The following is a 12,064-nucleotide window of genomic DNA, read 5'->3' on the forward strand; positions in this document are numbered from 1 at the left end:
GACTCCAGCATTTTCCCCACCACCGATGTCAGGCTAACTGGTCTATAATTCCCTGTTTTCTCTCTCTCGCCTTTCTTAAAAAGTGGGATAACTTTAGCTACCCTCCAATCCACAGGAACTGATCCTGAAGCTATAGAACATTGGAAAATTATCACCAATGCATCCACGATTTCTAGAGCCACTTCCTTAAGTACCCTGGGATGCAGACCATCAGGCCCTGGGGATTTATCTGCCTTCAGTCCCATCAGTCTACCAACACCATTTTCTGTATAATGTGGATTTCCTTCAGTTCCTCCGTCATCCCAGATCCTCTGGCCACTACTATATCAGGAAGATTGTTTGTGTCCTCCTTAGTGAAGACAGATCCAAAGTACCTGTTCAACTCATCTGCCATTTCGTTGTTGCCCATAATAAATTCACCTTTTCGGTCTTCAAGGGTCCAGCTTTGGTTTTAACTATTCATTTCCTCTTCACATACCTAAAGAAGCTTTTACTATCCTGCTTAACATTCTTGGCTAGCTTACCTTCGTACCTCATCTTTTATCCCCGTATTGTCTTTTTAGTTATCTTCTGTTGTTCTTTAAACATTGCCCAATCCTCTAGCTTCCCGCTCATCTTTGCTACGTTGTACTTCTTCGCTTTAATTTTTATACTGTCCTGACGTCCCTTGTCAGCCATGGTCGTCCCTTACTCAGTTGGAATCTTTCTTCCTCCTAGGAATGAACTGATCCTGCACCTTCTGTATTATTCCTAGAAACACCTGGCATTTTGTTCCACTGTCATCCCTGCTAGTGTGTCTTTCCAATCAACTTTGGCCAGCTCCTCCCTCATAGCCCCATAATCCCCTTTATTCAACTGCAACAGTGACACCTCTGATCTACCCTTCTCCCTCTCCAATTGTAGATTAAACCTGACCTACTGCCTCCTAATGGCTCATTAACCTCGAGGTCCTTTATCAAATCCGGTTCATTACATATCACTAAATCCAGAATTGCCTTCTCCCTGGTAGGCTCCAATGCAAGCTGCTCTAAGAATCAAAGAATCACATCACTGAGGTTGTGTCCCAGCGCATCTAGAAGATGTATATTTTTCACATTGCATTACTCAATGTGCTCCATCATTCCACATTATTACAGCCACCCCTTGATTGATCAATCGATTGATTGATTGATAAATTGATTGATTGATCATGGAAACAGGCCCTTCAGTCCACCGAGCCCACACTCGCTCTGTGTTGTCCCATTTTCTCGTCCACTCCCCGCACGCTCGGTACGATTGCAGAAGCCAATTAACCGACCAACTCGCATGTCTTTTTGTAAATGTAAATCCTGGTTCTGTTCCGTTGTTCTGTTGTTTTTGCACAATCCCGCGAGCATTGCCACTTTCATTTCACTGCACATCTTGTATGTGTATGTGACAAATAAACTTGACTTGACTTGACTTTGGGATGTGGAGGAAATTTGAGCACCCGGAGGAAACCCTCACGGTCAGGGGGAGAACGTGCAAACTCCACACAGACAGCACCCAAGGTCAGGATGGAACCCTGGTGTCCGGCGCTGCTCTGACCCCGATGCCCAGACACAATTCTGGCCAAGTTCAAACATTGACACTAACAATAAGAGACATGGGCTAAAGGCGGGCAAATGGGACTGGCTTAGATGAGGCATATTGGTCGGCACGGACATGTTGGGCCGAAGGGCCTGTATCCGTGCTGTATGACTTTATGACTCTAAGGCTACTGACAGTGGCAAAGATAAAGACATCCATAATGCACTGACATTATGGTTAATTATTCCCTGCCTTTGTTTCATGATGTGCTTTTCAATGGCTCCTGCATTAAATAGAGACAGTTTGTTCTGAGATTCTGTTTCACAAAGTGTTTCAGGCTATTAAACAGTTAACGAGCGACTGATGACGAAAATGGCGAATGATTCCGCGGCAGAGTTGATTTAAAAGCAATTGTTGGGCGATTCTGCCCCTTTGTTTAAGGTCCAGGTTACACCTCATGTTCCCAGGGATGAAGCTTTCTTCATGATTCCATTTGGAACGCGAGCTGATGAATGATCTGACGAGAAGACTTGGGGAACACAGTGAGTATTGCAATGGCTGCTCCACACTCCATCTACACTGTTATACCGGGGGCAATCCACACACTCCACCCCTCAGTTCCAACAAGAAGCAAATACTAGCTGGAACACACACAGAGTGCTGGAGTAACTCAGCGGGTCAGGCAGCATCTGTGCAGAACATGGATAGGTGATGTTTCAGATTGGTCAAGAAGTCCAGGACAAGGGGTCACAGCTTAAGGATAAGGGGGAAATCCTTTAAAACCGAGATGAGAAGAACTTTTTTCACACAGAGAGTGGTGAATCTGTGGAACTCTCTGCCACAGAGGATAGTTGAGGCATTCATTGGCAGAGTGCTGGAGTAATGTCAGCGGTGTCAGGGGATCATCTGTGGAGAGACATGGATAGGTGACGTTTCACAGAGTCATATTGAATGGAGTAAGGCTCAGGGCCGAATGGCCTAGCAGCATCTAATTTCTATGTTTCTAAGGAAATAGGCAACGTTTTATGGCGCTAAAAATTAGGGTTTCGGCCCGAAAGGTTGCCTATTTCCAGAAGGATTTCGGCCCGAAACGTTGCCTATTTCTTTAGCTCCATAGATGCTGCTGCACCATAACTCAGTGGGTCAGGCAGCATCTGTGGAGAACATGGATAGGTGACGTTTCACAGAGTGCTGGAGTAACTCAGTGGGTCAGGCAGCATCTGTGGAGAACATGGATAGGTGACGTTTCACAAAGTGCTGGAGTAACTCAGCATCTTAAGAGAACATGGATAGGGAATGTTTTGGGTCGGGACCCTTCTTCAACCTCCAGAGAGACTGCCTGACTTGCTGAGTTACTCCTGCACTTTGTGTCTTTTTTTTTTGGTAAACTGGCATCTGCATTTCCTTGTGCCTATTAAATACTTCTTTAATAGTTCTTTTTTTTTTTTTTTTTTTTTTGACGATTTTCAGTTTCTCTTTTAATATTCTTTATTATTTTATACAAATTTTTTTAACAAAACAAACAAACAAAAAATAAATAAAATAAAAACTGAAAAAGACAACAGGAAAAAAAAGGAAGGAAAACAAATAATTATAATTAAAATTTTTTTAAAAAAAATTAAAATTAAATAAATAAATAAAACAAAGCCTCAAGACACAACAGTATTGGTACAATCCACATGGTGCTACACATTCATGCATTGCAAAAGCAGAAGTAAAAGTCACAGGACTACATCACTGCAGATAATATGAAATTATGAAATTATTGGACTTTGAGATGGTTGATAAATGGTCCCCAAACACTTAAAAAGTTGTTTGGTACCTTGGTGTTGTAGAAGCGTATCCTTTCCATCTGTATGATTCTAGTTCTTGTATCAGTGTAGATGAGCGTAGGTTCATGTTGAGGTTGATGATTATCTGTCACGTGTACCAAGGTACAGTGACGAGCGTTGTTTTGCACGCTCTCCAATCAGCTGACATAATGCTGTACATAAATGCAATCAAGTCAAACTCCAGTACAACAGGTGGAGCATACAGAGGGGAGGATACAGAGTGCAGAATCTAGTGGTCTGCATTGTAGCGCATCAGTTCCACACACCAATGTCCGCAATGCAGTGGAGGTGAATCACACAGTATCCCAGCTTATGGAAGGACCGTTCAGAAGCTTCTGAAGAGTGGGGTCCAATGTTTCAGTCTGTGTGCTTTCAAAGGTGCTATAGACCTGATGTAGATATAATGACCAAATGTAAACAATGACGGGGGAATATGGAGGAAAGATGCTGGAAAGGGAATGGTATTTAGTGTTTCACATGAAATGTTTGTGAACTTATTAATGTCAAGTTTTCTTTATTTCCTCTTCCAGGCTTCATGATACAAACATGATATTGAGGAGCATTTTTCTGATCAGCGCATGGATCATAATCGATGCTGCAGGTAAATACAGCGGGATATCTGGGAGCCTAGTTAGCAATGTGTTAACGTTGATGGAAATGTGGCTGTTTGTTAATATTTACTTTAGCTTTCTTTCATTTAGTTTAGTTTAGTTTAATGTCACGTACCGAGGTACAGTGAAAAGCGGAACGACACTGCATGGTTACATCCGAGCCGTCCACAGTTTACAGATACAGGATAAAGGGGACAATATGAATAACATTTAGTGCAATAGAAACATAGAAAATAGGTGCAGGAGGAGGCCATTCGGCCCATCGAGCCAGCACCGCCATTCATTGCGATCATGGCTGATCGTCCCCGATCAATAACCCGTGCCTGCCTTCTCCCCATATCCCTCGACTCCACTAGCCCCTAGAGCTCTATCTAACGCTCTCTTAAATCCATCCAGTGACTTGGCCTCCACTGCCCTCTGTGGCAGGGAATTCCACAAATTCACAACTCTCTGGGTGAAAAAGTTTTTTCTCACCTCAGTCTTAAATGGCCTCCCCTTTATTGTAAGACTGTGTGGCCCCTGGTTCTGGACTCGCCCAACATTGGGAACATTTTTCCTGCATCTAGCTTGTCCAGTCCTTTTATAATTTTATATGTCTCTATGAGATATCCCCCTCATCCTTCTAAACTCCAGTGAATACAAGCCTAATAAAGTCCAGGACCGCTCTCTAGTTGGTGGTAGGATGGTTCAGTTGCCTGATAATTCAATTCAATTCAACTTTATTGTCATTGCACAGATACAAGTATAGGTACAACGAAATGCAGTTTAGCGTCTTGTCATAGTCAAAGTGCAAGATATGAATTAAAAAATAAAAAAATAAAAAATTTGGATCTGGAGGTGTGTGTTTTCACACTTCTGTGCCTCTCGCAGAAGTGTAAAATGACAAGGGACTGTCTTGATCTTTTGAACAAATCTTCTCATTCGGATGGGGTAGAATTGGAGTGGAAATCTAAATTTCAGGGTCCCTTGGAACATGACCTCGTTGGATTTTGGGGCAGAGGGGAAAAAAGCTGGTCTGTACAGTACAGATAGGCGTACGTTCCATAATGTTTCTCATATCCATTCACCATTTGTTGCAGACATTCCAAGAACTCTCCTCATCTTCACCCTTTCCTCAACTCCCCCTTAACTCTCCGGAGATGCTGCCTGTCCCGCTGAGTTACTCCAGCATTTTGTGTCTATCTTCGGTTTAAACCGGCATCTGCAGTTCCTTCCTACAGAATTCAGTTCAGTTTAGTTTAGTTTAGTTTAGTTTAGAGACACAGCATGGAAACAGGCCCTTCAGCCCACGAGTCCATGCCAGCCATTGATCACCCGTTCACACTAGTTCTGCTATCCCACTTTCTCATCCACTGCCTACACACACAGGGCAATTTAGACAGGGCCGATCAATCTACAAACCTGCATCGCTTTTGGACATGCTAGATGGAAGGGCCTGTTTTCACACTGTATCCCTATGGCTAAGGACTAAAGAAATCCCCGGTAATTCTTATAGAGCCCAGGTTTCTCCTCTGGTAACTTCAAGCTGAGTTCCGTCAATGGCTTTTTGCCCACAATGTTTTTGCCCACACTGTATCTCTGGAACTCTCTGCTAAGGACTAAAGAAAGGCCAGTTAATTGGCTTATAGAGCCCAGGTTAGATATCCTCTGGTAACTTCAAGCTGAGGAGAGAAGGCGGTAATGGCTTTTTGCCCACAATCTTTTTTTGCCCACTGAGCCCGCGCCGACCAGCGTTTCTATGTTTCTATGAGCCCGCGCCGACCAGCGATCCCCGCACATTAACACCATCCTACACACACCAGCAACAATTCACACTTATACCAAGCCAAGTAACCTACTTACCTGTACGTTTCTGGAGCGTGGGAGGAAACCGGAGATCCCGGAGAAAACCCAGGCTGTCACGGGGAGAACGCACAAACTCCGTACAGGCAGCACCCGCAGTCGGGATCGAACCCGGGTCTCCGGCGCTGTAAACGCCTTAGGGCAGCAACTCTACCACTGCGCTACCATGCTGCCCGAGCTATTCACAGTGTACAGATACACAATAAGGGAATAGCGTTTAGTGCAAGGTAAAGCCAGTAAAGTCCGATCAAATGTCTCCAACTCCATTTTATCTCTGTTTGCTATCTCTGTTACCTTCTCCCGACCAACAATAATCTATTCTACATTGTCTTTGATCCCCATACCCTTTGTCCTGTTTTCACACCTTATACTTCCTTATCTGCGTACCTCACACTTCCCTGACACCAGCCTGAAGAAGGGTCTCGACCCAAAGCGTCACCCATTCAGTCCCCCAGAGATGCTGCCTGTCCAGCTGAAAGCCCCGTCCCATGGTACGAGTTCATTCCAAGAGCTCTCTCGAGTTGAAAAAAAATCAAACTCGTGGTAAGCACGGAGAATGAACGTAGCGGGTACGTCGGAGCTCGGGGACGTCTCTTAGCGCTAACGGCAGGTACTCGGGAAGACTCGCTAACGGCAGGTGAGCACGGGAAGACTGGTGAAGATTTTTCAACACGATGAAAAATGTCCACGAGAGCCCAGAGTACCGACGAGTGGCCATTACCGTAAATCTCGGGAGAACTCTTGGAATGAACTCGTACAGTGGGACAGGGGTTTGAGTTACTCCAGCTTTTTGTATCAAGTCCGTTTAGAGATAATCCAATGACAGTTCAGGCCTGGTCTCTGGTTAGTATATTTGTTGCCACCTGTGCATGGAGATCTAGTGAGAAGTTTGTTGTGTGATGAATGTGTTGGTGTAAACAGAAGGCTGTGTGATGCCTCATTGTGCGTGGGGGTTTGGTAGAGTGTAAGGAGGAGACAGAGAACAATGCGACTAGCATGTTCTAGATGTAGGGACTAGTATGGGGATAATGTTGTGGAATATGTTGCCCTTGTAGACATGCATCTTGATTCTTCCACGGAATAAGGCTGTTCTTATCCAGCAATTAAATCAGAATCGGAAGATACTATTCCTGTTTTATAAAGGGTGCAGACAGAGGTTTATCAGAATGACGACTGCATTAGGGGGCAGCAGCTACAGGAAGACTCTGGGCAGAATTGGATTGTTTTTCTCTGGAATGCCAGAGATTAAGGGGAGACTCGAGAGAGAAGTATATAAAATGATGCAAGGCATAGATAGGGTAGATAGTCAGAACCTTTTCACCAGGGTGGAGATGTACCAAAGGGGCATAGCTGTAAGGTGAGAGGCAAAGTTTAAAGGGCCTGTTCCACTGTACGAGGTAATTCAAGACTTCTCCCTAATTTGCCCTGATTTGAACTCGGAGAATAACGTTAAAAGCTGCTCGTAGGTACTCGGGGCTCTCGTGGACATTTTTCGACACGTTGAAAAGTCTTCACGAGACTTCCCGAGCTTACCGCGTTTCCCGAGTACCTGCCGTTGGCGTTACGAGCCGTTAAGAGACGTCCCCGAGCTCCGACGTACCCGCTACGTACATTCTACGTGCTTACCACGGGTTCGATTTTTTTTTAAACTTGGGAGAGCTCTTGGATGAACTCGTACAGTGGGGCAGGGCCATTAAAGAGATTTGTGCGGGGGCAAGCTTCTTTCACAAGGGGCGGTGAGTGCCTGGAACACGCTGCCAGGGCTAGTGGTGAAGGCAGGTACATTACGTGGCATTTAAGAGACTTTTGGATGGGCACGTTGATATGCAGGGAATAGTGGGATATGGATCCCGTATGGGCAGAGGAGAGTTGGTTTTGACATCAGGTTCGACACACACATTGTGGGCCGAAGGGCCAGTTCTTGTGCTGTACTCTTCTATGTTTCATGTGCTAAGTTATGCCTGAGTAGAATCTTTCACTGTTATTTTCCCAGGTCAACTCTGCCCCTGTTCATTTACATAGCCTCTTGGAAGACATGTACTCAACTATTTTCACATAAGTATTTAGGAAAATCACCTTTCTGTAAATTAACCATCCTGATTCTATTTTTTTAGCTAATTTCATTTATTCTCTGAAAGTTTCTCATCTGTTTTTTTGTATTTGTCCAGTGTCACTAACTTCACAATTACAACTGAGATGCTCTTTGCATTGAAACTAAAATATTAAGTTTTATAATCTTTCATAATTTCTGGCGAGATATGACCCTTTAATCCATTTAATCGAATAACATTCACGAAGTAAGCTTTGATGACTGTTTTCATTTCAAGTATATACAATAGACAATAGACAATAGGTGCAGGAGTAGAGGCCATTCAGCCCTTCGAGCCAGCACCGCCATTCAATGTGATCATGGCTGATCATCCCCAATCAGTACCCCGTTCCTGCCTTCTCCCCATATCCCCTGACTCCGCTATCTTTAAGAGCCCTATCTAACTCTCTCTTGAAAGCATCCAGAGAACCCGCCTCCACCGCCCTCTGAGGATGAGAATTCCACAGACTCGCCACTCTCTGTGAGGAAAAAGTGTTTCCTCGTCTCCGTTCTAAATGGCTTACCCCTTATTCTTAAACTGTGTGGCCCCTGGTTCTGGACTCCCCCAACATCGGGAACATGTTTCCTGCCTCTAGCGTGTCCAAACCCTTAACAATCTTACATGTTTCAATGAGATTCCCTCTCATCCTTGTAAACTCCAGAGTGTACACTCCAGCTGCTCCATTCTCTCAGCATACGACAGTCCCGCCATCCCGGGAATTAACCTTGTGAACCTACGCTGCACTCCCTCAATAGCAAGAATACATTTGTCATCTGAATGGTACAGAACTTTCTAGAAGTTATGGGAAACTTCCTTCAATGTTTCAATGTTAAAAGCTCCAAAATATCATTAACTCACAGCGCCAGAGACCCGTGTTTGATCCTGACCACGGGTGCTGTCTGTACGGAGTGCACTCCACGTTCAGTTTTGTAGGTTATTTGGCTTCGGTAAAATTTTTAAATTGTCCCTAATGTAAGTAGGATAGTGTTAAGGTGCGGGGATCGCTAATCAGTGCAGACTCGGTGGGCCGAAGGGCTTGTTTCCGCACTGTATCTCTAAAGTATTGATCAATGACAAAGTTGAATGAAATTTCCCACACTGCTAGCATTTAGATTGTGGCACTCAACTTGTGTCAAGTAACAAGGAACTGCAGATGCTAGATATTGCATATAACAACACAGAGTGCTGGAGTAACTCAGCGGGTCAGGCAGCATCTGTGGAGAACATGGACAGGTGACGGTTCACATCATGAAATGTCACCTATCCATGTTCTCCATAGATGCTGCCTGACCCGCTGAGTTACTCCAGCACTCTGTGAAACGTCACCTATCCATGTACTCCACAGATGCTGCCTGACCCGCTGAGTTACTCCAGCACTCTGTGAAACATCACCTATCCATGTTCTCCACAGATGCTGCCTGACCCGCTGAGTTATGGTGCAGCAGCATCTATGGAGCTAAGGAAATAGGCAACTTTTTGGGCCGAAATCCTTCTGGAAATAGGCAACGTTTTGGTCCGAAACCCTTCCGGGTTTCGGCCCGAAACGTTGCCTATTTCCTTAGCTCCATATATGCTGCTGCACCCGCTGAGTTACTCCAGCACTCTGTGAAACGTCACCTATCCATGTTCTCCACAGATGCTGCCTGACCCGCTGAGTTACTCCAGCACTCTGTGAAACGTCACCTATCCATGATCTCCACAGATGCTGCCTGACCACAAATGCATTTCGTTGTCTCTGTACTGTACACTGACAATGACAATTAAAATTGAATCTGAAAATTGAATCTGAATCTGACCCGCTGAGTTACACCAGCACTCTGCACCCTTGAATATTTCTTGTAATTTCTAGCCTGTGATTAATTCAGCTTTTTTTTAAAATGTACTTGCAGCGTTCGACATTCGCAACATGTCAGGCATGTTGAAGAAACGGCAGATATTACAGCGAGCGCATCCAGTCGATGAGAAACTCGGCAATCCTTACTTTAACAACGAACAAGTCCAGCACCCACACCATGAGTCGGGAAACCCCTACCCCGAGGTGGTACTCTACCACGATTACGCAGACGTCAAACAAAGCTACACCCAACACTATCCGGAGAAATCAGCTCAAAGTTTCACCAAGAATGAAAAGGCGAAAGAATCTGGTTCGTATCCCGAAGGACCGCATTACATGATGGAATTACTCCCTGATCAGGAAACGGGTCCCGAGAGAAATCATGAGTTGGAACAAGGAGAGCAGGGGGAGTTACCACCTCCTCCTTCTGACGTGATGCTTTCCTCTTTCCCCGAAGTGGTACCTCAGATTAATGCTGAAGAGGACTTGCCTGAGCTGAAGACAATGTCTTCCTCAATGGGAATATCTCGCATTGCTCCCGACATGGAGCCAACACACAACCCTAAACTGGGGCAGCCGATGGCAGCAGAGGTGGGGTCACTGGCATCCAAAGAGTCACCTCATGCCTTCCCCAAGGTGGCACCAGCTCCCAAAGTGCCCAATCCATCCTCGCCTGAAGTCCCACCTCCATCTACACCTGAGGTCCCACCTCCATCTACACCTGAGGTCCCACCTCCATCTACACCTGAGGTCCCACCTCCATCTCCACCTGAGGTCCCACCTCCATCTACACCTGAGGTCCCACCTCCATCTACACCTGAGGTCCCACCTCCATCTACACCTGAGGTCCCACCTCCACCTGAGGTCCCACCTCCATCTACACCTGAGGTCCCACCTCCATCTACACCTGAGGTCCCACCTCCATCTACACCTGAGGTCCCACCTCCATCTGAGGTCCCACCTCCAACCTCACCTGAGGTCCCACCTCCATCTACACCTGAAGTCCCACCTCCATCTACACCTGAGGTCCCACCTCCATCTACACCTGAGGTCCCACCTCCATCTCCACCTGAAGTCCCACCTCCATCTCCACCTGAGGTCCCACCTCCATCTACACCTGAGGTCCCACCTCCATCTACACCTGAGGTCCCACCTCCAACTTCACCTGAAGTACCTCCTTCACCTACAGTTGAAGTGCAAGCTATATCTCTATCCATTCTACCTTCAACCCCCCCTGAACTAACACCGCAAACATCACCCAATGGACCACACCAACCATCTCCTGAGGAACCACATCCAAATGCAGCCAATGGATCACCACCTGCATCTGCACCTAACAATCCACCTCCACCTCCACCTTCACCTGAAGTTGCACCTCCACCTTCACCTGTGCCTCCACCATCTTCATCTATACCTCCTCAATTTTCAGCTGAAGTACCCCCTCCATCTTCACCTGACATCCCACCTCCTTCACCTGAAGCCCCACCTCCACCTTCACCTGTGGAGCCTCCTCCAACTTCACCTGTGGAATCTACTCCGCCTTCACCTGAAGTCCAACCTTCACCTGAAGTCCAACCTTCACCTGAAGTCCAACCTTCACCTACACCTGTGGAGTCGCCTCCACCTTCACCTGAAGTCCCACCTTCACCTACACCTGAAGTCCCACCTACACCTACACCTACACCTGTGGAGCCTCCTTCACCTACACCTGTGGAGCCTCCTCCAACTTCACCCGTGGAATCTCCTCCACCTTCACCTGAAGTCCAACCTTCACCTACACCTGTGGAGCCTCCTTCACCTACACCTGTGGAGCCTCCTGCACTTACACCTGAAGTCCCAGCCTCCTGCACCACCTGACACCTGTGGAGCCACCTCCACTTTCACCTGAAGTCCCACCTCCACCTTCACCTGAAGTCCCACCTTCACCTACACCTGTGGAGCCTCCTCCAACTTCACCCGTGGAATCTCCTCCACCTACACCTGAAGTCCCACCTTCACCTACACCTGTGGAGCTTCCTACACCTGTGGAGCCACCTCCACTTTCACCTGAAGTTCCACCTCCACCTACACCTGAAGTCCCACCTTCACCTACACCTGTGGAGCCTCCTTCACCTACACCTGTGGAGCCTCCTTCACCTACACCTGTGGAGCCTCCTTCACCTACACCTGTGAAGCCACCTCCACTTTCACCTGAAGTTCCACCCCCACCTACACCTGTAGTACCCCCTCCATCTTCCCCTATTGTACCTCCTCCACCTGCATCTGAAGTCCCACCTCCACCTGGGGCCCCTCCTCCACGTTCACCTG

The 12,064-nt window shown here is 46.5% G+C and overlaps 1 protein-coding gene across 1 annotated transcript; it reads left to right on the forward strand.

Annotated features, from left to right (window-relative positions):
* The first annotated feature begins 9,829 nt into the window (after window positions 1-9,829).
* LOC129706529 (uncharacterized) lies at window positions 9,830-11,614 on the forward strand. Its single transcript, XM_055650893.1, has one exon. It carries the CDS (start codon window positions 9,830-9,832, stop codon window positions 11,612-11,614), a length of 1,785 nt encoding a protein of 594 aa, XP_055506868.1.
* The last annotated feature ends 450 nt before the right edge of the window (window positions 11,615-12,064 follow it).

This window comes from Leucoraja erinacea, chromosome 19 (genome assembly GCF_028641065.1).
Source record: "Leucoraja erinacea ecotype New England chromosome 19, Leri_hhj_1, whole genome shotgun sequence".
Taxonomy (NCBI): domain Eukaryota; kingdom Metazoa; phylum Chordata; class Chondrichthyes; order Rajiformes; family Rajidae; genus Leucoraja; species Leucoraja erinaceus.